At 52.5% G+C, this 27,113-nt stretch overlaps 1 protein-coding gene across 1 annotated transcript in view; it reads right to left on the bottom strand.

Annotated features, from left to right (window-relative positions):
• Positions 1–866: 866 nt before the first annotated feature.
• TMEM255B (transmembrane protein 255B) overlaps positions 867–27,113 on the bottom strand; it is a 43,406-nt gene continuing 17,159 nt past the window's right edge. The window contains exons 4-9 of the mRNA XM_028526813.2: positions 18,984–19,073; positions 13,541–13,621; positions 10,724–10,809; positions 9,088–9,247; positions 5,145–5,288; positions 867–1,577 (exon numbers count right to left, since the gene is read on the bottom strand). Coding sequence (XP_028382614.1) covers positions 1,410–1,577; positions 5,145–5,288; positions 9,088–9,247; positions 10,724–10,809; positions 13,541–13,621; positions 18,984–19,073 — 729 coding nt within the window. The 3' untranslated portion in view covers positions 867–1,409. The remainder of the gene's footprint in view (positions 1,578–5,144; positions 5,289–9,087; positions 9,248–10,723; positions 10,810–13,540; positions 13,622–18,983; positions 19,074–27,113) is intronic.

Here is a 27,113-nt window from a genome sequence, read left to right as displayed (position 1 = left end):
CACCCGCTGTCTGACAGGAAGTAGGGGACCCCACCCCGGTCCTGCAGAGGCCAGGGCTATGCGGAGCCACTGTCAGTTCAGGGTCTCCTGGAAAACGCTAGGGTGCGTGAGTCAGAATGTAACAGAACGGTTAACTAAGGACGGCTCACGGGCCCAGGAGCCAGACCTTTCGCTTCCTGGTCTATAATCAATGGCCTATCCAAGGTCAGGTAGCCAGACTCCGGGTCCTGGCTCACCCTGTGTTTGCTGTGTTCTAGGTGTGTCACTTCTTTATTTGAACACGTGTGTTTACCTTCTTAAGAGGAAACTTTCTGCATGCTCAGAAAATTAAATGCGAGACATTTCTATACGGGCTGAGAATATTCTGTGTTAGAGAGAATGGCGTTCTCAGCCAGCAGGGGGGGAGCAGGAGACCATGTCTTCTTAAAATGCTCCCTTCCCCTCCTCACCTTCCTCCTCTCCCCTCTCTCCCTCCCTTATTTCTTTTGCCCAGTGGTCCAGGACTGTCATTTAGGGACTCTGGCCTGTCATCCCACCAGGATTTCCGATCATTCCCAAGGTTGTGCCCGCCTGCTGCCTCCGGGTGTCTGGCAGCAGGCGGGCACACACTGGGCCCTCGGTCTGTAGTAGGCAGAGCTGCACCCCAGGCTCTGGCTGAAGGGCCTCAGAAGCTGCCTCCTTGAGTGGAGTAAATGTGCAGGGTGGCCTGTAGAGCAGACCGGTGGCCTCCGGCACGCTCCACAGATGACAATGGAAGCCTAGAAGCCTCAAATGGGAAACACGCAGACTCAGGTCACAACACCCTCCCCAGGTGTGATGGCAGATCCGTAAAAGACAACACACACACAGACCATGGTCAACGTGTGGGCCTTAGAAACAACACTCTGTATTTGAGCCAGAGCGCCTTTCCGTTCAAGCAAGTAAATGCCAGGAGAACACAGCACTGCAGCGGAGACCCTGCCCCTTCTCGGGGGCCCACAGAGATATGTAAACATTCAACACATTTCCTTTAAAAACAATGGATATCCCAGGTCATATCCCCTTTACAAAATAATAATAATAACTACAACTAACTAATAGGAGGAAATAAAAATTTTCAGGGAAATAAAACTTGGTTTTATGTACGTGGCAACAGCTAGAAATTTTAGCTGCTTGGTGTTGGGTTTACGCGGTGGGCAAGGCGACCAAGGAGAGGTCACCCTGGGCCTGGGTTGCCTGGGGCTGCATCCTCACCACTAGTCCTGGCCTCTCCTTGCCTGGATGTGCCCCAGAGGGGCCGGAGGGCACAGACTTCAGAAACCTTCTCCTGATGTCTCTAGGAGGCTGGCCACAGAAGCGGGCTTTGCAGAGGCTGCTTTGGTTTTTAACAAATCAGAAAAGAAGTTACTTTTCAATCTACCCCATCTGTGTCATGGTGTGTAGGGGGGAGGCTTCTCCCCAGGGAGGAAAGGGGCCGGAGCATAGAGAGGCGGGGCGTTGGGCGGGAGCCCGAAGCTGGAGCTGGACTGGGACGGAGGCTGCGTGTCCTCGGACAGAGAGAGGTCAGTGGAGGGCGAGGCTGGGAAGCTGCTGGACGGCTGCAATTGAACAGAAAAGGCTTCCTCAGTCAGTGGAGAGGGCCGGCCACACATGCAGTCCACACAGAGTACCCCTCAAAGAGCCCACCTGGGCTCAGGCTCCCCCCGACCCAGGGTCACCTGCCTAACCGAGGCCCTTCTTGTGGGGACACTCCGTGACCAGGGTGCGCTCTCAGGGAGGCCAGAGGGAGGGCCCGAGGCTGCCCAGCTGGGGCCTCCTCTGCACAAGCCCTGCTCCTGAAGCCGCCTGGGAAACACCCAGCTGTGGAATCCCCAGCGTTCCCAGGCCTCCTGCCTGCTCTGTGTGAGTCTTGACTTCCCAGGGCATGACCGGACTGACACCAGGACACTCGGAAGTGCAGACACGTCTGAGAAGAAGGCTGCCCAGCTCATTTGGGGACTGCAGGTTCACCCAGCACTTCGTGCTTTAAGGAAAAACCAAGAGCTCAGCATTTTTCTCCCAGTGTGACAGTTAATTTTCTGTGTCATCTTGGCCAGCCTCAGTGCCCAGATGTTTGGTCTGACACCAGCCTGGATGCTGCTGTGGAGGTGTTTTGTAGATGGGAATAACATTGAAATCGGTAGACTTCCAGTAAAGCAGATCACTCTCCATGGTGTCAGTGAGCCTCGTCCAAGCAGTGTTGAAGGCCTTCAGAGAACCAGACTGAGGTTTCTGGGGAAGAGGGGCTTTTCCCAGCAGACTGACCTTGGACTCAAAACTGCAAGGTCCATGCTTCCCCGGGTCTCCTGTCCTGCGGTCTTGGACACCTTTGCTCTATCCCGTCTCTCCCTTCCCGTACGAGCCTGACCCGGGTCTGCATCTGCCTCTCTATACGTGCTGCACCCACCCTGCTGGTTCTGTTTCTCTCCAGAACCCCGACACAGACTCAAGTAAAAGTGATTCTGAGAAGGAAAATGTTTTTCCAGGCTTTCTCCATCTGCTGACAAACCTCTTTTTTTTTTTTAGTTCTAAGAGCTGCAAACACCTACTTAAAATCAATATTTAAATAAACAAAGCAAACAATCCCTTCTGTGGGACACGCAGGGCAAGGGTGTGAGGGCTCCCATCCTCTGGCAGTGCGGGTCAGCCTCCGCTCCGTGCCCGCCCGGCCCCATGTCCCCAGGAGACCAGCCTGTCTGCCTCACTGCTTCCTGGAGCCCCGCCCACTGAGGGGGCCCAGCAGCCCCAGCACCTGGGGATTCTCAAACAAGGCTTCCCTTACAAGCTGTACCTGAAGCCAAGAATGTCACCTTCTTCAAGGTCAACAGCCTGGGCTTTCCGGATCTGACAGACCAAGGGCCCCGCCCTGCTTTCTTTCTATCTTTCTTTCTCTCCAATTCACGCTCCCTTTGACCCCAGGGACAAAGCAAACCTGTAAAGAACATTCTCTCAGGTCTGCTGGAAGCTTCCAGATTCTACTATGCAAGTGTCCACTCAGTTCTTCATTAGAAGTGAGCACCTGAGCGAACCACAGCATAAACCACCCCAGACCACAGAATCACCCACCAAGAACCAGGGAGGAAAGCAGAAGGAACCATGAAGAAAACCGCCCCAAATCACAGAGTAAACTGCCAGGAGCCACGGAGTAAACCACCACAAACCACAGACTAAACCACCACGAACCAGAGAGTAAAACACCAGAAACTATAAACTACCCTGACAGACAGGGCCGTCCAAGGGACAGGCTCTGCCTACACAGGAGCCCCCACCAGGGGAGTGGGCAAGAATTCCCTTAATTACAGGGTGTGAGCTAAATCTCTGCTTGTGTCCTTGCTCACTGAAACTCAGTGACGCCAGTCCCTCCCCTGACTTTCCTGACCCGGCAACTGCTAAGGGAGAAGGAGGTGGGCTCTCCTCAAAAATCTTTGTTTCAGCCAACTGCTCAAAACAGTCCCCTGACAGCTGTCTCACTTCCTGCGACCGTGTGACTCTGCTGGTTTGCTGCTGACTCCAACAGGACACTTAAGTATTCCCTTCCCTCCTCGGTTGGTCAGCGGGAACAAAAACATCGTTTCTGTTGTTTTTCTCCTAAGGAAACACAGGAACCTCATCGATTTGTCCTCTCAAAATTTGATTATCGATGTAGATGCAATTATACCCCTGCATGTGCTGGCAATAATAGCTGGTTAGGCCATTGGGAGGGGAGCCCAGGCCTCCCCCGGGAGGGGGAACAAGAGGGCATCTGTTGCTCGTGAAGAACCAGAGGCCCCCGGAGGACAGAATATGACGCTGGAACGAAGTAGATCCGGTCACCGGCAGTGTGCTTCGGCCATGGAAGACCATCCGCCCGCATCCTGCACTCCTACCAGGAGCGTGTCGCCCGAGGGTGCATGTCGTACCTGCGAGAGCAGGGTGCTCACGCAGCGCCCCACAGTCAGGCTTCACACTGACAGAGAGCCCCTGCTGCAGCCTGCCTACCAGGACCATTCACCGGGGGCTGGCCCCCTCTGTCCACAGGTGGAGATGTACATGTGGCTTCACAACGAATGATCAGGGCCTGAGCCCCCAGCCGGTTTACCCAGAGCGCCCCTCCCGTCCGAGCACAGAAACACAATGCCTCCAGCGTCTGAATATTGTGAGCTTCCTGGAGCTTGGTGGTGGTGGGTCTTCTAATAATAATATGGGCAAGAGGATGTGTGCTAAGTCCATCTGGTTGCCCCACCCGAAAACGGAAGCTGAACTGAGTTGTGGTTCTCATCTTCGCCCCTTGAGGACCCTGGGCGACATCTGGATACGTTTTTGGTTGTCTCAACAGGGGCGGTAGTAAGGGCTGCGGACACTGCTCAACACCCCCCAGTGCCCAGGGCAGCCCCACCCCTCAGAGCTATCTGGCCCCGAGGTCAATAGGGCCAGGGTCAGGGCCCCTGCTCTGGAGTCCATAAGGTGACAGATTATCAGGGTCTGTTTCAACCAGATACTTCCTAGAGTATAAAGGAATATAAAGAAGGAAAAGCCGAAACCACAAATGGAAGGATAAAGCAAACGCCGCTCTACAAATAAGGTTTCCCCCCCCACCAGGCGTTCCTCTTCCCACAATGCCAAGGCCAACAGCGTTATTTCAGGGTGAATCTATGAAATCACTACTTTTGTGGGAACAGTGTGGTGGATATTAGCAAATTCTCGTGGCCCCACCTGAGTGACTTTGCTATGTTGCCGGGCCCCAGGCACATGGTGTTTGTTATGTCCCCAGTCGCTCTGGCCGGGAAACTGCAGTGAACCTTTGTGGGACCAGGTTGTGGATTAGAAAAGGTCTGAGTCCCGAAAGACACCAATGCGTGGATCACGAGGGCCACATGCAGCAAAGGGTGCCCAAACTGCCAAATGGGGCTGTGGAATGTCTGTGTGAGGGCGCTGTGTGTGGATTTCCCGCCATGTCACCCTTCAGGTCGTCCCCCTTTCCAGCCCATGCACGCTCCATCACTGCATTAGCTACACTGGGACAGGCGAAGCCCTAGGTCTTCCCCCAACCCAAGCCCCCTCCAAGTCCCGTCTGACCAGCACTGTCCTGCGTGGCTGCTGCCCATGGTATGAGCACAGCGGCTTCAGGCAGGTGATGCCGGGCCTACCTGGAGAGGCAGAGGGTAGGACGAGCAGGTGGGGAGGGTCGCCGGTGTCGGGCAGAAGCCCGAGTAGGCCAGGATCTGCTGGGCAGGGTTGTAGAGGATCTGCGGAGGAGCAGACGGTCTGTAGGCCAGCTGGGACAGAGGGACCTGCCACAGAGAGTGGAGATGCGTCAGCCAGCCCTCTCTGAGCCTGGGCACCTTAAGCCTCAGGTGGCCCTCCAGGGAGCCCCGTCCTCAAGTCAACAAGAAGCTGAGGGCCTATCAAATCAGCCAGAGGGAGATGCCATGAGTTCTCAGATGAACAGCTCTCGAATCGGAGCTAAACACCAAAAGAGCAGGGCTTATTGTTGCTTTTTATTTTTTATTTATTTGTCCCAGGAACCCACCAAAATTCCAGGTTAGGCCCGGGCTCTCTTTGGTGCTCCTTTGGAAAAGCAGGAAAGCCACTGACCCCTCCTCTCCAGGTGCAGGCAGTGTCGCAGGCACCCCTCAGCACAGCTGCACTCCAGGGGGCAGGCTGACTTCCCGGACACTTGCAGGCACATCACGCTGGGATTGCTTCCCACAGGTGCCGCCCCAGGTGACCACAGCCCAGGGATTTCAGCAGAGATGCAAATATTCCCAAGGCGTCCCAAATTCCTCAGCACTCATGCTTTGTTAACTCGCTGGGAAACTCTAGTTCTCAGAAGGAGAGCAGGACAAGGGCCCTGATTCTTAGCTGTCCACTTGCACCCCAGAGAAGACGGCCATAGGAAAGACCCCTCCCCAGAAGAAAGCCAGTCACTCGCATGGGGTGTTCCGAGGGTTCACAGACCAGATGTGTGTCCCTCCCTAAGAGGACAGAACCCGGATCCCCTCTGACACCCGTGGGGCAGGCACTGCTGTGTCGGAGAGGGGCCAGAACAGCAGAAGTACGTTATCTGAAAACTCATCACCACCCCCTGAAGGTCCTGAGGAGTGGGGGTGGGGGGAGAAGGGGAGGATGGATCTTGGAACCAGGGCCCAGAACTTCAGGGCACTACTAACCAGACAGGAAGGATGTGGGCCAAGAGGAGACAGCCGTGGGAGACGAGAGCTCACCCAGAGCTGCCTGTTCCCAGCTCCCCACTGGGAGCCGAGGGGGGACCTTGGGGTCAGGGCAGGGGCAGTCACTCTGCTAACTCACCTCTCGCCTCCTGCCCTCCCGACCCAGGGCCGCCTTCTGCACGCCCTGTGCCCAAACCTCCCACCGCCAGCCCCCAGGAATGCAGGCGCCCCCCTGGAAGGAGAATGAATTACACAATAACACTGATTCTTTTCCCTGCTAGGCCCAGCACCCGGGCCCCTCCAGCGGGAGCTCAGCACAACAAAGGTACCGCACACCATCGTATTTCACCGAGGTGAGGGTTGGGTAACTCTGAGGAGTGAACAGGGCAACTCGAAAACAGGGAGGGACAAAGAATGGAAAACTCAGGGCAAAGCCTGCATGCCTAGCCACTTTGATGCCATATTCGTGAACAGACACTGCTGAGTGCCAACTGTATGCACTAGGCTGAGCTAAGAGCTGTCCTGGCACAGCAGGAGCTGGGCCTCACGGAGGGCTGGGGGGTGGGGGGCATCCTGGCCAGAGGGATGCCGGAGGCCTGGGGACTTGGGCTGAGCAGGGGTGATGGAGGTTGAAGGTCAGGGTTCACAAATGACCTCATGGGCCAAAGAGGAACCCACCTGGACTTGCTCAGCATTTGTGCCATTTGGGGTTTAGGAAAGGGTGGGGTGGGGTGGTGCAGGGGGGTCTCCCATGAGAGAGCTAAACATTTTGGCACGGGCAGAGAAGTGACAGAATGACAGCCACTCTGTCTGCGGGGGGCACTGGGAGGCCCAGCCCCACTTTGGCCCTGGCTCCCTGCATCTGCCTGGTCTTGCCCTGACCACTCACCCGCCTTTCTGACCCCTGAGTCCCACTGTGCGGGTGACCTGGAGGAGGCCTCAGCGGGGTCAACAGGACCATCTGCCTGCATTTCTCAATGCACCTGAGACCCAGGGCAGACTCCTCCTCCCCAGACTGGATTTAAATGACTGTGTACGTAGGTGCTGCCATGTCTCCAAGGCACCAGCCTCAGGGGACCCTCTGCAGACCCCGTGACTCCTCACGCTGGACAGAGGAGATGACTCTGGCCCCCCGCTTGTGACAAGCACTTGGTGACCTGCATCTGAAGCCCTCATAGGCCGAAAGGGCACACACAGCTGTGGGCTGGTGAACGAAGGCCCTTTGTCCCTTAGAAGATTTTAAAATTACAAAATCCATTAAACTTCTAAGAGTATCTACTCAGTAGGTGTAACATGTTAAGGAATCACCCTTTTTGCTTTGGGTTTGAGAAAGAAAATTGTGCAGAGCGGAGTTCAGACACAACACTGTGGTCTACTGAGACCAGCGGCCCTCCTGGCGTCGCTATATTCCCGACAGAACACCCCAGCAATTGCATTATAGACCCTAATGAACACAGGGTCCCTCCTGGGAAAGCCACCGGGTTGACCGCTGTCCCAGCAAGCCTCACCCAGGCTTGCAGGGATGGGGAACTCTAACCAGACACGCTGGGTACCCAATTCCTAATCTAACCTTGCTCTTCTAGAAAACCTACCAGGAGAGAAACCTCTGAGCTAGCTGCAGTCGAAAAACCCCTACACGGAGGGTTTTCACAGAAGGCGCCTGTGGGACCCTCTGCGGGACCCGGGTGCCCTGGGAGAGCTGCAATACCCGCTGGAGACTTTCCTGAAGGCATGGCAACCGGCTGCTTTCCTCCTTGGAGGACAGTTGTCTTTGGTGAGTTTAAAGACACCTGGACCCAGTCAGAGCTTGGAGAGGCCGTCCGCACCCTCCAGGGTGGCAGCCAGGAGAAAGGCTTGGTTCTGGGGGACAGCAGGATTTCCCATGTTATCTCAGGTTTTATCTCGGGAAACAGATCCTTCAGGGAAGTTGCAGATCTCGGGAGGGCTCCAGGCTACGCTACTAAAAATAGTCAATGACCAAAGTCTTAGAATAGCCACGTAGCAAGAGATCACTCAGGAAGAGCTTTAGCTGCGGAAGCAGGTTTGGGTTTGGCGTATAGGGACTTGTCTGCATGCGTGCTTGCACTGACTGGCCTTAGAGTTAAAATCAAGTGATGGGTGGGTGGCTCCTCGTTCCTGAGCTGTTCTGTGCACCCTGTGGTATTTGCAACTGGTGACCCTGGAGGGCTGTCCCTCTGCCCGTGACACCTCTACAGATGAAGGGGGAGTTCCCGCGGTGCTACCACCTGTGCGCCAAGGGCGAATTTCTAGCTTGAAACAAAAGTTTCCCCTGGGAGAAGACTGGAGGAGGGAGACTGTGCTGGCCCAGCCCCAGGTGTGAGCTATTTTGCTGTGAAGAGAGAACGGTGATGAGGGTGCTGCCCTGAGGGAGGGGCTCAGCTAGAGCCGCCTTTGCCCTGAGGTCCCTGCAGTCACTGCCCTCCCGGGAGCGCTGACACATGAGGCCCAAACTCGAAAGCACCCGTTCTGCAGAGGTCTTGCATCAGAATTACTACGAGTTTGGGAGAATGCGGGCCCCAGCACCCCCGCCCCACAGAGCTACTCAATCAGAGGCTCCAGTGATTCCATGTGCAGGTGGGATGAAAGGGGGTGGAGACAGACACATCAGTGTCAAGTTCAGGTTCTCCCTCTCTGGAGCTGAACTTCTGTTTCCTAAGTGGGATCCTGTAGCACAAACCTCAGAGAACGGAGGAAAGTGCTGGAATAGACTCTTCTCCCAGAAATGGCGTGAAATCTTGCTGTCACTAAAATGTATAGCAGGTGGTTTTCATGAGCCTCAGTTTCCCCATTTGTGAGGGAGACCGACCAGGCCACCTTGCACGCCTCCCAGGACATGGGCCTGAAGCCCTTGGTCCGTCTGGAGTGCTGTCGCCGCCCAGCCCTGGGCAGCACTACTCACCATGTCCTTGAAGGCCCCCAGGACGGCTGCTGTGACGATGCCCAGGAACAGGCCCAGGACGTTGAGCACGGTGGAGGCCCAGAGCAGCCGGTAGAGGTGGAGCACGTCCTGACAGCCGCGCACGCCCACGAACTCGTAGTAGGTGGGAGAGTACTCGGTGCTGCACACAGGGAGAAGACACCGTGTCACCCACGCCCGTGATCAGGAAGGACCTCACCACGTGACTGAGCAGGGCTGGGAGGAAGCAGTGCTAGGGCCAGGAAGCCTGACAAGACAAGCCGTGGGTCTTTGTTCTCAAAGGCCCTGTTGGTCACACGGGGAGAGGCGTCACCTGGCTGCACCCTGAGGCTGAGGCAGCAAGGCTGTCCCCAAGGAATCTGGGCATCTACCTGGGGAAGGAACCTGGGGCTCTGAGCAGAGAGGGCAGCACCAGCACTGGGCACATGCCCCAAACACTGGCCCTGTACAGGGTCCCTGGTCCCTGACTAGGTCGGCCTTCAGCAGGCAGGGGGCAGAGGCTGGCAGCTGCAGCCCCCTGACCCGGCCACGCTGGTGGAGGGGCTTGTCCCCGGACCCTCACAGCAGGGGCCTGCGATGGCTGTCCGGGGAGGGCTCTGGACCACAGCCTTACGGCTGTGGGCCAGCAGGCTGGCTAGGAAGCCTCTTTTGGGGGAACAGGGTGCAGCTTAACCCCCTGGAATTTTCAACAGTTCAGGGGAGAGGTCCCCCAGGAGCAAACATTAAACTTCCCACCGGCTTTAAGGTGGGCATTCAGGCTATTAACACAAACGTAAAAGACAATGGGGGAGGGTTTCGGGTCTGGCTTGGGCCATGCACTCGGTCCTAACAACAAGTAAAAAGCCGATTCAGACTGAAAAATCAATGACTGTTAGTGGATCACAAGAGGGGAGGATGCAGGACAAACTGCTGCTCCCTAGACTGGAGGGACAGACGGGTGGGTACAAGGAGCCCGGCTTCCAGGAGCACAGACTCAGCAGTGGCAACGCTGGGGCACCCAGGAGTGGGGAGAGAACAGACTTGTAGTGGGTGACCCTCTGCGAGAAAGTCTGAGCGTTAAAAGTTAAAACCTGCCCCGTGACTGGGTCCCCCAAAGGATTGTGACATTCACCCGCTGGAGCTCATGCAGGTTCCCACAGTCAACATCAGAGAAAAAATGCCCTCAGACTTCCAGCAGAGGGAGGGCAAGGACTCCAGAGTATTTGTTTTTAATGAGGCCTGTCCTCAGAAGCAGGCTAACCAGAACCTAACTGGCCGGAGTACGATCAAGGGAAACACCCAGCTCCAGCCTCACTCAGCCAGCTGTCCCAGCTCAGGGGGGAGGAAAAACTGACAGCTGCTGGGGAAGCTCACAGGCAGAGGCACAGGCTCACCGACAGGGACCTAACCCCGGGGCTTACAGAGCGCCTCCCCGCGTCCTACCTCACCGCAGCACCGAGCCCGGTTCTGGCGTCCACCCCTCTCTCACCTGAGTGCCTGAACACTGAGGAGAGGGTGCAGGCAGGTGCAGTGTCCCAGGACAGGGGAGAGCAGAGGAGGGAGAGGAGGCAGGGATGGGACGAGGGGCCGCCAGTGGCGTGGGGGTGCTGTCACTGGCCCCACTTCCTGTTGGACTCACCTGTGGCAGTTGTAGAGGTCACAGCAGTAGCAGGTGTTGCTCCTCACCTTCAGCTGGCACTTGCCGTTCAGGGAGTGACAGGTGACCTGCAAGCAGAGAGAGCTTGTCAGGCCTCAGGGACCCGTCGCCCATGTCCCTGCTTATTCTACTCCATGGTGGGCAGGGCTGAGCCTGGTCCGTGAGGCCTTTCTCCCTCCTGAGCCCACCTTTCCTGACCTTCCTCACCCTCCCCCTGTTCTGTGGGGTGCTGCGGGGTTGGGGAGCAGCATGACCCTGCCCTGTGGGAGGAGTTAGAGGACCAGGCTCAGTCCTGCCAGGGTGTCCAAATGGGCAACAGCTGACGGTCAAGGAGAAGGAGAGGATCCAGAGCACTGTGCCTGCAGGCGAAGGCTCCTGCAGATAAGGACCCCTCTGGGCAGGGGTTTCTGCAAGCAGGGACACCAGTGTGGGGGAACCTTCCCCAGGTGGGACCCCTCTGGCCAGGACCCTTGCCGACAACACAGAGAACAACTGTCGGTGGCCTGACTTAACCGAGCCAGTCCCTGCGGAGCCTCCAACCCAGGCAGAGGCCGTCCCCCAGGCTAAAAATGTTTGGAGGACATTTGATGTTTAAAAAAAAAAAAGCAAGATTAGGGCCAAAATATATGCCTTCCTCCTTCCCCCCGTGCTCTTCGATGTGGAGGCTGTGCTACCCACATCTAGGAGGTAAGCAGGGCAGAGACCAACCCAACTTCAGGAAAAAGGCAGTGACGTCTGGGAGAAGGAGCGTGCGAGGGAGGAGCGCACACTGAGTGGCGGGCGGAGGATCCAGCAGGCTCTCCAAGGCCTCTCCGCAGGGGCTGAGGGTGGCTCTGAGAGCAGGCCCGGGCCCATCCTCCCCCAGAGATCCTCCGAGCCTCCCTGGGGACCCAGACGGTTGGGAGGCTCTCGCAACCTGTCGGGCACATGACCTTTCTTTCAAAGTTCTGTGTCTCATTTCTGGAAATCACCCAAACCGGCAACGGGGCCCTCTGGAGCACTGGACATGGTATGGGAAATAGTCCAGGCGGGGTGGAGACCAGAGGCTGGCTGGGGAGCCAGGAAGGTAGCCCCAGTGTGCTTCAGACCCAGAGTGAGACACTGTGGCCGGGAGGCATGACAGGTGAAACTGCAGGACTGGCACGACAGCAGTCATGGGCAGGTACGCGGAGCAGGGGCAAGGCGTGGCTCTGAGCCCAGCAACCAGCTCGAGGGAGGGTCAGAGCCTCAGGATGGGGAGCTGGGGCTCCACAGGCCTGACCCTAACCTAGGGTGTCTCCTGCTGGGAGGTGTCGCCCTCCTAGGGAGAGTGACAGCACAGGACACCAGCTTAGAGCAGGGTCAGCCACTAGGGGCCTGGAGCGAAGCCCGGTCCACTGTCTGTTCTGCAGGTGACACTCTGCACAGCCACACTCATCTGTGTATGCGTCACCCCTGGCTGCTCTGGCACTGGGGAGACAGAGGTGAGTGGCTGGGACAGAGAATGCCTGGCTTGTAAATGCTAAAGTATTACTGACTCCCTACGGAGAAGGTTGCTGGCCCCTGGTTTTAATTGTGTGGGCAGCTTCTTCCCTGTTATCTCTGAGGAGATTTTAAATACTTAGGTCCCCTAAAGCCCTCGCCCTAGAATGGGACCCAGTATCAGGATCTGCTCAGGCTCCCGGGCTGATTCCTATGGGCAGTGGGTTTGAGGAACCCAGCTGCAGGGATGAGGTGGGGCAGCCCCGCAGGTGGGCTTGTCGTCAGAAGGTGAAAACCCAGGTCAGATGGGGACCTTGCTTGTCTGTGATCCTGGAAGCAGAGTAAAAGTTGACCTTGACCTGGACTGAACACACCAGGGTGAGTAGGAAAGAAGGAAAGGGCAGCACGAGGGTCTTTGGAGTGGTGGGGGTACATGTGGAGGGCCCGGGGAGCGTGACCTTCTGAGCAGGACAGGTCCCCAAGGCTCCGTCTGGCCAGGAGAAAGGATGCAGGTACCAGGACCGGCCTTGGGAGAAGAAACATGTCTCCTGCCTTGAGAGAAGCAACAGGGAGCCCCAGGCACGCAGCAGAGCCCTGGCCTCAAACCCACTACTCAGTGCCTTGTGCCACAGCGAGCAGGATGCCCCTTCTCCTCCCATGGCTCACGGGGCATCCCAACCACCAGGCAGAACACAAACCATGGCGTTTCTCTCCCATGTTCTCTTGTCTGCTCCTGGCCACTCTGTCCTCCCCTTGTCTGACATTTGTACTCAGCCTGAGGGGCTGTGTGCAATTAAACCTGCACGTCTACACAGAGCTGGAGCGGAATAGCCAGACGAAAGGAGCCCCACGCCCACCTCCGATGGTCTGAGGGAGGAGGGCATGCCGCGGTGCACTTTGTTACTCTTGGCGCTTCACGCAGCTAGAAATAGAAATGAAATCACCCTGCTGACGTCCTTGGCCTGGGGGCAGTCAGGGAGTTCCTTGGCCAATGTCAGTGCAGTATATTAGCTTTTTATTGCGGTGATCAAATCAATAAAAAAAATGCTCATCAGATAAACCACAACAAACTGGACAAGTGAATTCCAGGACTGTCATGTGTCAAAGAAGACAAGTCAGCAGCTGTGATTCTAAAATAAATACAACACATCGAGGTGTCAAAGCTAACTCAAAAGAAAGTATGAGCCACAAATGCCTCACCACGGCACAGCAGGGAGACATGGCAGGAAGGACTGTAAGAATCCAAACACTCAGGTTGTGACCAGGGATGCAGACAACAGTGTGGGACCACGGATGAGCAGAGTGAAGCCAGAAACATCCACCCATGCCCTCGCTTACCTCCGTCTGGTAGACATCGTGCAAGTATCCCACCCCACTGGAGTAAAACTGGCATCTTCCCGTGGTGAGGGGTCTTGTTTCCTAGACACAAACACACATGGAATGGTACGGTTTCACCTCTCAATCAGGAGTGGCCAGAGGCGATGTCAAACCTGTCTGCCAATTTCAGACCTCTCTAAAGGAGAGACGCCAAAGCCAACCACAGCCTGCCAGATGGACAGCCCGAAGCAGGAAATACCACAGCTCATTCCAGAGCAGCCTGGCTCCTGCATCCAAGAGGCAGATGAGCGGAGTGCCCGGGGGAGCAGGCGCCCGGTGCTGCAGGCTGGACTGATGCTCCTTCCCTCACGGGCCAACACAGAGCAGCTGAAGGGAGGTGGGTACATAACTTTTTGAGGTGCGCTCCTACAACTTTCAACACCCTGTGGCTCCCGTCTCTTTCCCTGAAACCAAAATATATATTTCCACTGGGAAGGGAGCAAGATACATTTCAGACTAATTCACTCATCCAGCCAATCGCCCATCCATCCACCCAACCCTCTATCTAATTAATCAATCATTCAATTATCTATGCATCCATCCCTCCATCCATCCATCTATCTCTCCCCTCCCTCCCTCCTTCCTTCCCTCTTCCATCTATTCATCCTCCATCTATCCATCTGCCCATCCTTTTGTCCCTCCATCTACCCATTCCTGTACCAACCCATCCAACCATCCCAACCCATTCATACTCCACCCCCCCCGCCCCCGTGCATCCATCCACCTACCAGCCACCCAAGTGTGCATCTATGGTCCTATGCAACTACTCATCCATGAGTCCCTCCTTGACCTTCATGGAGCAGACACAGAGTCAAATTGTGAGGGTAGAGTCCTTGCCCGTAGGGCATTAGTGAAGGAGACAGACCAAAAAACTGACAATTACAAAGTGCTTATAATTTCTATGGTAGAGAACAGCTAGGGCTGCACAGAAGCTATAAAGTGCCATAAAACTATACAATCTTTAAGTTATAAAATGAGTTAGAATCCCAACAACCATATTTAGTTTTATTACTTGTTATGTTAGTCCTACTTCTGACCTAAGAAAGGAGTGTGAAAAACTACCGTAGGCAACAGATAAGGACAGTCACGCAGGTGTCCCTCCATGCAGCAGCTATGACAGACTGGTTTTACTGCTACGTGCCAGGCCCGTTCTGGACGACACAGCAGACAGGGGTCAGGGGGCTGGAGCTGAGTCTCTGCCCTCACTGAGTCTACCTCCCTGCAGGGGCACAGACACCAGAGCACGGGGAGTGCCTGGGGAACACTGAAGATGGTGGGAAGTGAGACGGACGGGAGGCTGAGTGGGGCTGGAGGACAGGGTGAGTCTGTGGATCAGGGTCCGTTCCGGCCCTTGAAGACCCTCTGCTGGCCAACCCCTGCCCGATTCTACCCTTCCTTCACCTCCTGGGCGTCATCCCAACAAGGCTCTTTCACCAGCAGCTCTGGCCCAGTGTCTGCTCCCCACCTAGGCAGGGCAGCGCCAGCACAACCCACGCGACTGCGTCAGTGTGCAGGCGACAAGCTTCCGGCTCAGAAGGACTGACCCTGTGAACAATCGCTCTTCTCCGTGCCTATGATCATGTGGAAACGTCCTTCCAGACCGAACACCGGTGCCTTGCTGAAAGAGTCCAGATTCACGAGCCACTCGGAAGTCACCCTCATGCCTCCCTGGTCTGTAAGCCCAGCCCAGCTCACAGGCTGACCGCGCAAGTGCGAGAGGGCACATTTTACCATCAGCTCTGTCTCGGTCCACTCAGGCCGCCATGACAAATACCACAGATGGGATGGTTTAAACTATAGACGTTCATCCTTCACAGTTCCAGAGGCTGGAAGTCCAGGTGCCGGTGTGCATAAGTCCTGGTGAGGACCTTCTCCCGGCATGTAAGTGGCTGCCTTCTTGCTTCTGTGTCCTCACATGGTGAAGAAAAAGCTGTGGTCTCTTTTTATACGGGCACCGATCTCATCGTGGGCCCACCCTCCTGACTTCACCTAATGCTAATGCCCCCCAAAAGCCTGAACTCCAACTCCATCACACAGGGCTCAGGGCTTCCACACGCAGCTTTTGTGGGGGGAGGGAACACAGATATTTAGTTCAGAACAGCTCCAGAACATAATCAGCTCCTGGCTGAGTGTCACGGTAAATCAGTGATGAGAACTTGGTTTAAAACTTGGACTTTTTAGGGAATTCTTTTCCTAACACAGAAGCACCAGTGGCTATGTCTAATCACTACTATTCAATCAAGATGAAATAATCCTTATTCGTTTGAGTTAAATAAAACTGTAACCTATTTTAGTCCCAGCTGAATCACACAAACTTCGTTTTCAAATTTATGATGAAATTGAAAATTGTGTTTTCGGGGGAGAACTGGGCCTGGAGAAAGCCCAGAGTCGGCGTCGTGGTGACTTAGGAAAGCGGACATCGGGTGCTCAGGAAGACCACTGAATACAGTTTTATTTCTTAGCCATCACACAGAAATTAATTCTAAGACCACACATTAATCATCAGACTGTAAGTCGTTAAAGCTCAGTGAAAACCCCATGTGTTCCCTGAAGGGGTTGGCCAACCACCTGATTTTGTAAATAAAGTTTTATTGCACACAGCCACCGTCATTTGTCCACATGTTGTCTGTGGCTGCTGCTGTGCTTGGACAGCAGGCCTGAGTGGCCATGACAGAGGCTACGTGGCCACAGCCCTCATGTGCTAACTCCCTGGCCCTCTCCAGAGGAGCCAGCTGCCACTGCTCCATTGCACGCCTGGCACAGAGACAGGACCTCAGTAGGTGGCTGTGAGATGAATAAAGGAACGAGGAACCCCCCAGGAGGCAAGAGGACACTGCACCCCCAACGGTGGTGCTGTGCCCTTGGTCACCGAAGAGGCCCCAGAGGAGCCACTAAAACACTCTGGGTGACCACACAGTGGCTCTGCTAGAGACGAGTCCACCCTGAGCTGGGACAGAGGGCCCAGCCGAGCATCACAAGCTCCTGTATTTCCCATTCCTCCTGCAATGAACTGTGACCCCAGTGCCTGACTGGGTGGGAATAGGTAAGCGGGCTAATAACTCCTGACAGATCTTCTGCCAGCGACAACCTTCTGATTCCCAGGGTTCACGTTCCTCTTCATGAGGTACCCGGCCCGTTTGGAACAAGGGAGCCTAGAATTACATCTAGCGGTATTTATACTCGTCTGCAATGATGAATCGCTTTGGAGAATCCTGTCCATCCGTGAAATGAGGTCGGGCCGAGGTGGCAGCGTGCCCCCCTTTCACTCCTGCAGGGCTGGAAGGAGGAGAGCCCTCCACCTGGGGAACTGTTGGTTTTGAAGGAAATTCCTCTCAGATGTGAGTTGAGGCGGGAGGTGAGGCCTGGGAGTAGCTAACGCACACAGTGGCAGGGCTGGGACCCCACCTCCGGCGGATGGGGCCACTGTGAGCTGCCCCCCTGCACCACCATCAGGAAGATGCGTCTCTCTCGGGAAGGCAAGGTCGGTTTTTCCTTTAAAACCAGGGTTTCTGAAACCGCCTGGCAGACCCAAGCCTTCAGTTTGGTTGGGAGAATAAACACATTAATGACAATCTCATTTTGAAAATGCTCATAAGACATTCTGTCAGCCCGCATTTCTCCACTTCCACTGAGAGAAAGGGGTGGGTCGGTGTGGCGCCCACAAACTCAGGATCAGAGTTGTCACTGGCGCTGTCATTACTAATCGGTCCCACATGGCCCCACTGGGGCTTCACGTGGCTGCCTCATGCAGCCTCTCAGGGTCCCTGTGACGAGCGGAAACCTCCCGAGCAGAGAAGCCAGTTGACTCGGGGTCGGGCAGCATCACTCGTGCGCCCCTGTCTGCAGATCTCCAGGTCTGCCCGCCGACTGTGCACCCGCACAGGCCTGTCTCCGAGGCACTACGCCCACAACGGCGTTCTGAGGGCAGACATGGGATTTCCTCCTTGGAAGACCTTGGGGTTACCAACCTCTAGCTGGCATGACATGACAGCCAGGGTGCTTGCTCTTTGAGGAAAGGGCCAGCGCACATCCAACTTTGCATCCCCAGCTTGGATGAGGTCCTCGATCAATATTTGCTGATTGAGTGACATTTGAGATAATGCAGGTATGACAGCCCAATACCAAAGCAACATGCCCTCTTCAGTAAGTTAGGCACAAGGTGGGAAATCATATTTGGATTAAAGGATATACTTTCTGGTCCTGGTTGGTGTGGCTCAGTGGGTTGAGCTCCAGCCTGCAAACCAAAGGGTCACTGGTTCGATTCCTAATCAGGGCACCTGCCTGAGTTGTGGGTCAGGATCCCAGTGTGGGGTGCACAAAAGGCAACCACACATTGATGTTTCTCTCCCTTTTTCTCCCTCCCTTACCCTCTGTCTAAAAATAAATAAATAAAATAATTTTTTTAAAAGAATATGCTTTTTACTCTAACCAAGCCGAGTGCCAGAAGTATGACAACAAATATTGGCTGGAGACTCGCAGTTCAATTATCTTTCCAAAAATGAAAACCAAGAAATAGTCTGGGACAAAGGATATGTACTTCCCTAAAAAGTGCTATAAATGTAAATATGTGTTCAATGAACAATGAATAACCCAGAGGGACAATCATGGCGAGAGTTCTGGCCTTGGCTGGACATGTTAGGCCTCCACCTCTCCCAGGTGGCCCTCTCACCCCCGGCCTGGGACCTCTCCAGGATCCCTGCAGGGGCCCGGCCGACCTCACAGCATCAGGGCCGCCCTGGAAGGTTCTGCTGCATTTGTCTCACTCGTACAACTGGCAGCACAGGGGACTTGATTACACCAGCATCAGCACAAACATGTGAGTAATTCGTTGCACTGTGGCCCTGCAATGGCTACAGAGTCACCAGGTGATAGGAGTTTTTCAGTTCCCTCATGAGACCATCATCATATACGTAAATCGGCCATAGGCCGAAACACCATTGGGTGGCATGTGCCTGTGACTGTTCATAGAATCTTCCACCTCAGGCATCTCCACCATTAGAGGGACCCTAAGGGTTTCACAAGCTATAGTATCAAGCTAGAAAATTCTGTCATAATCTTTTAAGAGAAACAGATTTGAATTATAAAATTTGGGACATCATGAGTCAGTGAGTTTCAGGATGTGTTTCATCTTGTTAAATTCAAAGAAAGACCTGAGGAAAGTTACTTGGGAAACTGAAGAATTTGATTTTATCTGATGCGATGATGATGATGATGATGACGATCTGCGTGTGTGTGTGTGTGTGTGTGTGCAAGAAGTGAAGAAAAGTGAGAAAAGGAAAGACATCAATTGACAAACACAGATGAAAACAGAAACAGTGATGGTGCTCTGGGAAACTATTTTTGTATGTTGGTCTCCTAAACTCAGGAGAGCGACTGAGCACGAAATGCAAAAGACGGAACTCACTATGTGCCGAGCAGCAAACACACCGTCCACGATGGCACAGCAGAAGGCGGCCACCACACCGAAGCTGATGAACACGATGGCAGCGACCAGCTGGAAGCAGAAAGCAAAAGGAGGGTGTGGGTGTCCAAGGTTAAACAGAAGCCTTTTTCAAATACACACCAGTTCAAGTCCCACGCTGACATTAGCTGGACCTTTCACAGAGTCCTCACCTCTTCACCCCACCTTCTGTGTTCAATGATTTGGAGCCCCAAACAGACCCTGGGCCCAATTTTGCCCCATGTAAGATGCATTCTTGATGATCTTATTTCACACAATAAATAGGCTGCTTTGTGGCTGGGAGAGAATTTCCAGCCTCCCGCCTCTCTGCACGATCCTCACGAATAATCAGGGATTATTTAACCAGTGTCTACAATGGGCATTGAAATGGTTCACGATTTCTTGCTATTCCACACTCTGCTACAGAGACCTTGAATTTGCTCTCTATATAGTCTGGGCTTATGTATGAGTAGGATAGATTCCTGGAACATTCAAGAACCTGTACTTTTGGATAGGACACGTTCAGGGTCTCTGCGCCTCAGAATCCAAACAAGAGCTATGCTGTCCCGTAAAGGGGCTTTGGCAGCCTGACTCCCTCCCTCCGACTGCCCAGCACCATGCCCTTCCATCCCAAACCACACTTCATATTATTAATCTTTTGTTTCACCAATATGATGGGGGGAAAAAGAGGCTCATTGTTATTTCCATTTGCATTTCTCTGTTATTAGTGAGGATGAAGATCGATCTTATCTTAAAGTTGTTGGCCATTTCTGGAAATTTTTTCTTGTGAAATAATTTCAAGTTTACCAAAACAAATAGCAAAAATAGTGTAAAGAATCCCTGTATGTCCTTCCCTTAATTCCAACACTTTCAAAAACCACGTCAGTGACCTTCCTCATCAGAACTCCTCTCTCCAGCAGTGAGAACCCCGCTCTCGTGATCACAATGTACGTACTAACTCAGACTGTAAGAAAAGCAAGCCAAGCCCTGGCTGGCGTAGCTCAGCGGATTGAGTGCTGGCTGCGAACCAAAGTGTCGCAGGTTCGATTCCCAGCCAGGGTACATGCCTGGGTTGCAGGCCATAACCTCCAGCAACCGCACATTGATGTGTTTCTCTCTCTCTCTCTTCCCCCCTTCTCTCTCTAAAAATAAATAAATAAAATCTTTAAAAAAAAAACAAGAAAAGCAAGCCACTAATTAGAGTCTAGTATTTGCATTCTTTTTGTCCTCGGCCTCCGTCAAACCTGTTTTCCACATGACTTAGGTTGGTTCTTCCCCTGTGGTTGGGTTACTCATTAACGATGCGGTCAGGCTCACTGGTCACGGTGCTCCATATGGCCTCTCCCTCCCCATCCTTGTTAATATTCACTATTTATTTGTTCAACAAAACATGGGGAGTAGGTAAGAAACGTTGCCTGGTTTGACATCCCAGAACTCTGTGTTTGGTTTTGGTGTGAAACTTGCTGAGGCAGCTCCAGGGGAAAGATGGAGAGCCTCGAGGCACTGTCCACGCTGCCGTTCCACGGTCAGACACAGCGGGCTGGCTCACGGGCTGGCTCACGGGCTGGCTGCCAGGCTTGCCTGGGAGGCAGCCCCACCCCTCGCACCCCTACTCCAGCCCCCACGTGTGGCTTCTGAATGAAAACCGCTGCCCAACATTGCAAATCAGAGCTGCTGCCTAAGTCCTTTCGGGGGATCTCTGAACTGGTTGCCTTTTTGACCCTCAGTTTCCACACCTGGAAGAAGAGGTGCTGGTTATGACTTATCAAGGAAGTGAATAAATGCCTCTGGGTACCTGAGCCAGTCTAGGTGCTCTGGGTACAGAGGTGACAAAACCGACAGATGTCCTTGGCCTTTCCTGACAGAAGATGACATTTTATGATGAATTCACTAAAAGAGAACTTGGGGACTCCCTGAGGGGACCTGTGCCTGTATAAGCCTTGATCTGTACAACAAAAAAGGGTTTCCTATTGGATTTTCTGCAGTGTGGTGGCCACGTTAACACCAGCGATCCCGCACCACTGTTCTGGGTCAGTTGACTCAGTTTTGATTCGGTAGCTGTTCCGGGTGTTGGAGAGAAGCAGAGTGGGGTGGGGTTCCCACCATGAAGAACCGACGCCCCAGGGTGACAACCACTGAAAAAGGTGTAAACCAAGAGCTCCCGATGTGCACGAAAAGGGACGACCGGCCGGCCATACCCCGAGGATGAGGCAAGGCCTTGAGCTGTCCCTGGAGAAATAAGCCAAATTTCCTCTAGAAGCTTCACCCCAGCCAGGAGCTGTTCTTCCTAGCACTAACGTTTGAAGTTCACCTGCTAGGGAAATACGGCCAAAGGCAAAAATGCTTCCTTCACCTCAGTGAGGAAAGGAAAGTCCACATGGCTTCTTCCCCTATGAAATTATTGCATATAAATAAAATGATTAAGATGAAAAGAGTTTTGTAAAAATCACTTGAGGAATCATACCTAACCTCACTTTCCTACATTTGTATTGCTATTATAAAAAAAATACATTACAACATATACAAAAGATTCAGAAGCAGGGGGTGGGGGGAGCCTGTATCCAATGTGGCCGCTGTGTCCTCCCAGCCTCTGCTTGGACCTTCCTGCCGTTCCCTGTTGGATGTTCTTTGTCCTCACTCTGCTCACACCCATCAAAGATGAAATAGTAAGCCCCACCGTTCATGCTTTTCTCTCATACTGGCCTTGATTCCCAAGGCCACGCCAGCTCATTTTAGCATTGGCTGGGACCAAAGGATGCTTCTGTGATTAATTGTAAGGCCCCTCAACCCAGCGTAGCTACATAGGAGGGACACGGCACTCTGTTCCACAAGGTCACCCCCTGATTCTTGTTGGACAGAATTAGCAGCCAAAGAGGGCAAATGAGGAGAGACTCAAAGATGAAGAACAAAATCACTCTGGGGTTTCCCAATTCCTTTAGCACGGGGTGCAAACTTCAGAAGTGGCACTGCACAGACCCACGGACGCCTGGTTAGTTCTCCCGCACCAGTGGGCCACCAGAGTCGTGCCGGGAGCCGCTGCCCGGTGAGCTTATGTCATGATGGGCCAGCCAACTCAACGACTCCTTGGAGAACGCCACACTCCACACCCTGCCCAGGCAGCCAGCTCTGGCCCAGCTGTGCCTGGTCAGAGCCGGGACGGCCAAGAGACCCTCATATAATACCTGCACCCGATTTCATCCAGAATTTCATAGAAAACACAAAATCTCCAAAATGTCCTTTAACATGGCAGGACTCCCCTCCACTGTCTAGATTTATAAACACGTCTGATTTGGTCTTGCACAAACTGGCCCCACCATTTCAACGTCCCCATCGACTGGCAGCTGGTTCTGCCCAGTTACCCCTCCCCCCATGACCCCTGCAAAAGTAAAATTTCACGTGAGCAAGACCGCTCCCAGGGTGAATTCCCGATTATACTTGTGATGATTCAGTGCTAACAAGATCACACGCACAATAAATTCAGTGCTGGCATGACCACATGCGTGATATTGCTCAAGAACTTCTTGGCTGTGTAAACCCCATGGGCCAGGTGACAGTGTTGGGAACGGTGTTGGAAATTCTCCCCTCCAACTCTCTGGGCTGGAAACAGAAAACTTGCCAGAATCAGCCGACAGGAGGGCTGCCTCTTAGGAAAGACCGGAGCTGGGTTTCGTGCCACAGCCACTCCTCTCCTTACCAGGTATTACTAACTCTCCTTCAAGCTAGGGGTGAGCTTGACTATACAAAGCCAGAAGAATGCACACAGCAGAAACCCGATTGGTGCTCCAAAGATGCAAACCAAATCACTTTCCGTAATATGTGAGGGCTGCCAGCACCTATAGCTTTTACAAATAGAAGCTATTCCTCTAGCAGCTCCAAAGGCTCTCTATTGAGGTTGAAAATACATTTTATTGTACTGTGTGTGGGGGTCTCCTCTCTTGGGAGAAGGGCAACCAGGTTACTCAGTAGGAGGTCACCTTCCAATCTCTGCTGGGCTCACAGATTTGCATTTCAACAGGGAAGGCAGATTAAAAGAACAAACATCAAATAGATAGAGAAGGTTGTGGTGATAAGAGAAGACGGAAAGAAAACAGGGTAAGAAGAGAGCCAGTCGCCAGGAAAGCTGCCACTTTGGGTGGTCAGGACTCTGTGTGTCCCTCATCCCATGATCCCCTTCTTCTCTTTTCTGAATGAACCTCCTAAAACCTCCTGCTGTGCCCTCCGGTGTGGTCACTGGTGAAACCCCATAAACCCTCAGTCCCTCTGTAACATCTCCCCTGGCTGTGACTGGTGCCTTTCGGCTCCACTCCGGGTCCCCTGGCCTTGGGGCAGGCCTGGCTTTGCTTGGGTGCATCGCTGCCCAGACCCTGTCTCTTCTCCCCGACACCCCAGACTTTTCAGTCCACGTCCCTGACTTGGTCTCCTGGAGGCTGCCATTCACCAAGCTCCAGATCATTCCCTCTGTCCTGGCTCACGGTCACCATCACCAGTGTGACTGCAGCCATGATTCTTGCTGACTCTGAGGTCCAGAACGACCCTCCCACTGCCCTGGCTCTCAGTCCCTGGCCCATGTCACCATCTTCCTCAGCATGCAGCCCCTCAGCGCTGGCTGCAGCGCCTGCGTCATGTTACTGCCCACTCAGCGCTGCCACGCAGGCACTGGCCCTCCTCCTGCTCCAGCCCATCACCCTGGTCCTGCCACCTGGTTACCGTCTTTCAGCTGTGAGTACAGTCCCAGTCTACAGACCCTGGTCAGTCATTATCCCTGTGAATATCCACAACCCCTTGCCCCTCTCTCAAGTTCTTATATTCACCTGCCAAAACCCAAACTGAATTAAATACAGCTCTCCAACTTCTCCAGACCTGAGTAGGTGAGCATGGAAACCTGTTCTCCCTCAATTAAGGACCACACCCACCCCTACCTGCTCCTCCCACCAGCCCTGCACATCCTTCCTCCCAACAGTAGATGATTCTACGTGCTCAGTTCCCTGGGGGGGGGGGGGGGGGTGCAAAGGCCATCAGAAGAGAATTTGTACAAGATGCAACCACACCCTCTAGTCCTGTTCGGGCCCCCACACTCTGTGCCCCATTAGCAGGGACAAAGGGCTGCACACCTGCCCGGACCAGCAGCTCCTCACCTCTCAGCCTCCCCAAGCACTGCACCCCCCACCCCCGTGCCACCCGCTCTCCCACAGCCTCCTGGCCTCACCCTCTGCTAGACCTTCCTTCCCCACAGACATGCCAGGATCCTTCCTTTCTTAAACCACAAAGCCATTTTCCTAATGTCCACTTCCCCTGCAGCTCCTCTTCCTCTACCTTTCTTCTTCCATTAAACTCCTCCAGAGGGTTGGTATTGCTGTCTGCACACTCGCCTTATGCCGCTACTTTGTCAAGGTTAGCAATTACCTGCACCGTGTCAATCTGCGGCCCAGCCTCAGGCCTCAGCTGACATAATCTATCAGCAGCATTTCACAGGGCTGATCAGGCTCCTGTGCAAACACTTTCTTCACCGTTTCCAGGATAACAACTGTATTTATTTAACAAATGGTATGTGGTCACCGTTCTGCAACTTTACAAATATTAGCTCATTACCATTTCTCTCTCCTGCTTTCTGCCTACCCCCTGTTTACTCCATCTGATGTGGAGCTACCCCAACCAAGCAACTCAGGAGTGTCTCAGAGCTCATCTCACACCATCTTCACACCTGCACTCCGTCTCCTACATCTACACCCCTGCACTCCATCTCCCCATCTTCACCCCTGCACTCTGTCTCCTCCATCTTCAGCCTGCACTCCATCTCCCCATCTTCACCCTTGCATTTCATCTCCTCCGTCTACACCCTGCATTTTATCTCCTCCATATACACCCCTGCACTCCATCTCCTCCATCTACACCCCTACCCTTTGTATCTTCATCTTTGTTGCTTCTTTTCCTCCTCTCAGCCACAGTGGACAAAGCTAGAAATCAATAACAGATGGGAAAATGGAGAATCCACAAATATGTGGAAGTTAAACACACACCAATGTGTCAAAGAAGAAGTCACAATAGATATTTAAAAAGAGTTTGAGAGGAATAAAAATGAAAAAAAAAAACAACTCAGCCGAACTCATGGGATATGGCAAGCACAGCGCTCATTTAAAAAGAGTCTCAAATTAACAACCCAATACCTTAAGAACTAGAAAAATAACAGCAAACTAAACCCAAAGCCAGCAAGAGAAAGGAAATAATAAAGGTCAGAGCAGATATAAAAGAAATAGAGAATAGAAAAACAACAAAGGGAATCAGTGCAACTGAAAGTTGGTTCTTTGAGATCAACAATATTGACAAGTCTTTGGCTGGAGTGACTAAGCAAATGAAACAAAAAGCAAATGACTGAAATCAGAAATGAAAGGGGGAATGTTACTACCAACTTCATAGAAATTAAAAGGATTATAAGAAAATACTATGAACTGTTATACACCAACAAATTTGATGATCTACATGAGATGGATAAATTACTAGAAAGCACACAAATGACCAAAATTCACTTTAGAAATGATAGAAAATTTCAACAAACCTCTAAGTAAAGAGATTGAATCAATAACCAAAAACTTCCCGACAAAGAAAAACCTAGGACCAGAGGGCTTCACTGGTAAATTCTACCAAACATTTGAAGAATTACATCAACCCTACTCCAACTCTTCCAAAACATAAAGATGAAGGAACACCTCCTGACATTGGATGAGGGCAGCACTACCCCGACACCTAAGTCAGACAAAGCTATGGAGAGAAAGGGCTGACAGCAGACTGGATCCCTTATGAACACGAAAGTGAAAATCCTGAATAAAATACTAGCAAACCGAATTTCACACCACATTCAAAGGATCATACCCCGTGTCCAGGAGTGCAGGAGTAGTTCAACACAAGAAACTCGATTAATGTAATATGCTACATTATTAGAATGAAGAAGAAACAACTTCAATTGTCATCTTAATTAGTGAAGAAAAAGTATGTAACAAAATCCAAATCCTCTCCCATATAAACACTCAGCAAACTAGAAACAGAAGAGAATTTCCTTAACATGATAAAGGGCATTTACCAAAACCTCCAGCTATCATCATACTCTATGGTGAAAGACTGTAAGCTTTCCCCCCGACACAGGGAAAAGACAAGGATGCCTGCTCTTCAACATTGTCCTGGCAGTCCTTGCCAGAGCAATTAGGTGGGGAAAAAATAAGGCACTCACACTGGAAAGGATGAAGTAAAATTATCTTTACGTACATGACTCCATATATATAAAACACCAAAAATAACAAATAATCCACAAAAACTACTACAGATAATAAATGAATTCAGCAAAGTTACAAGATACAAGATCAATACACAAAAATGAGTGGTTTTTCTATACACCATCAGTGAACATCTTGAAAAGGAAATTAAGGAAAAAATTTCCATTTATAATATCTAAAAAACTCAAATACTTAGAAACAAATTTAACTGAGGAGATGAAAGACTTGTACTGAAAGCTACAAAACATTGCTGAGAGAAATTGTAAAAGACCTAATTATACAGAAAAACTCCCATGTTCATGGATTGGGCGACTTAACATTGTTAAGATGGAAATATTCCCCAGGGCGATCTGGAGCTCCAGGGCACCCCCTAGCAGAATGGCAATGGCCTTTTTGCAGAAACAGAAAAGCCATACGTAGTGCAAGGGGCCCTGAACAGACAAAACAGTCCTTGAGAAGAAAAACATCGTCAGAGGATTCACTTTCCAATTACAAAAAATTACTAGAAATCTACAATAATCAACACGGTGTGGTGTTGGCAGAAGGCTAAACATACAGATCGATGTCTACTTGTCATTGAGACTGAGGGTCCAGATATAAACACTGTGTCCAGCTAGCTTTCAACGAGAGAGCCAAGACCGTTGAATGGGGTGAAGGAACAGTCTCCTGAGCAAATGGTGCTGGAGCAAGTGGATACCCACATACAAGAGAATGAAACTGAACCCTCACCTTCTACCATATACAAAAATTAACTAAAAAGTGATCAATGCACTAAAACAACTCAAAGAAAACAAGGGTAAATCTTCATGACCTCGGTTTAGCGATGCAT

Source organism: Phyllostomus discolor, chromosome 11 (assembly GCF_004126475.2).
Source record: "Phyllostomus discolor isolate MPI-MPIP mPhyDis1 chromosome 11, mPhyDis1.pri.v3, whole genome shotgun sequence".
Lineage (NCBI taxonomy): Eukaryota > Metazoa > Chordata > Mammalia > Chiroptera > Phyllostomidae > Phyllostomus > Phyllostomus discolor.
The sequence above is the reverse complement of the archived record's forward strand: the minus strand, read 5'-3'. Positions and strand labels throughout refer to the sequence as shown.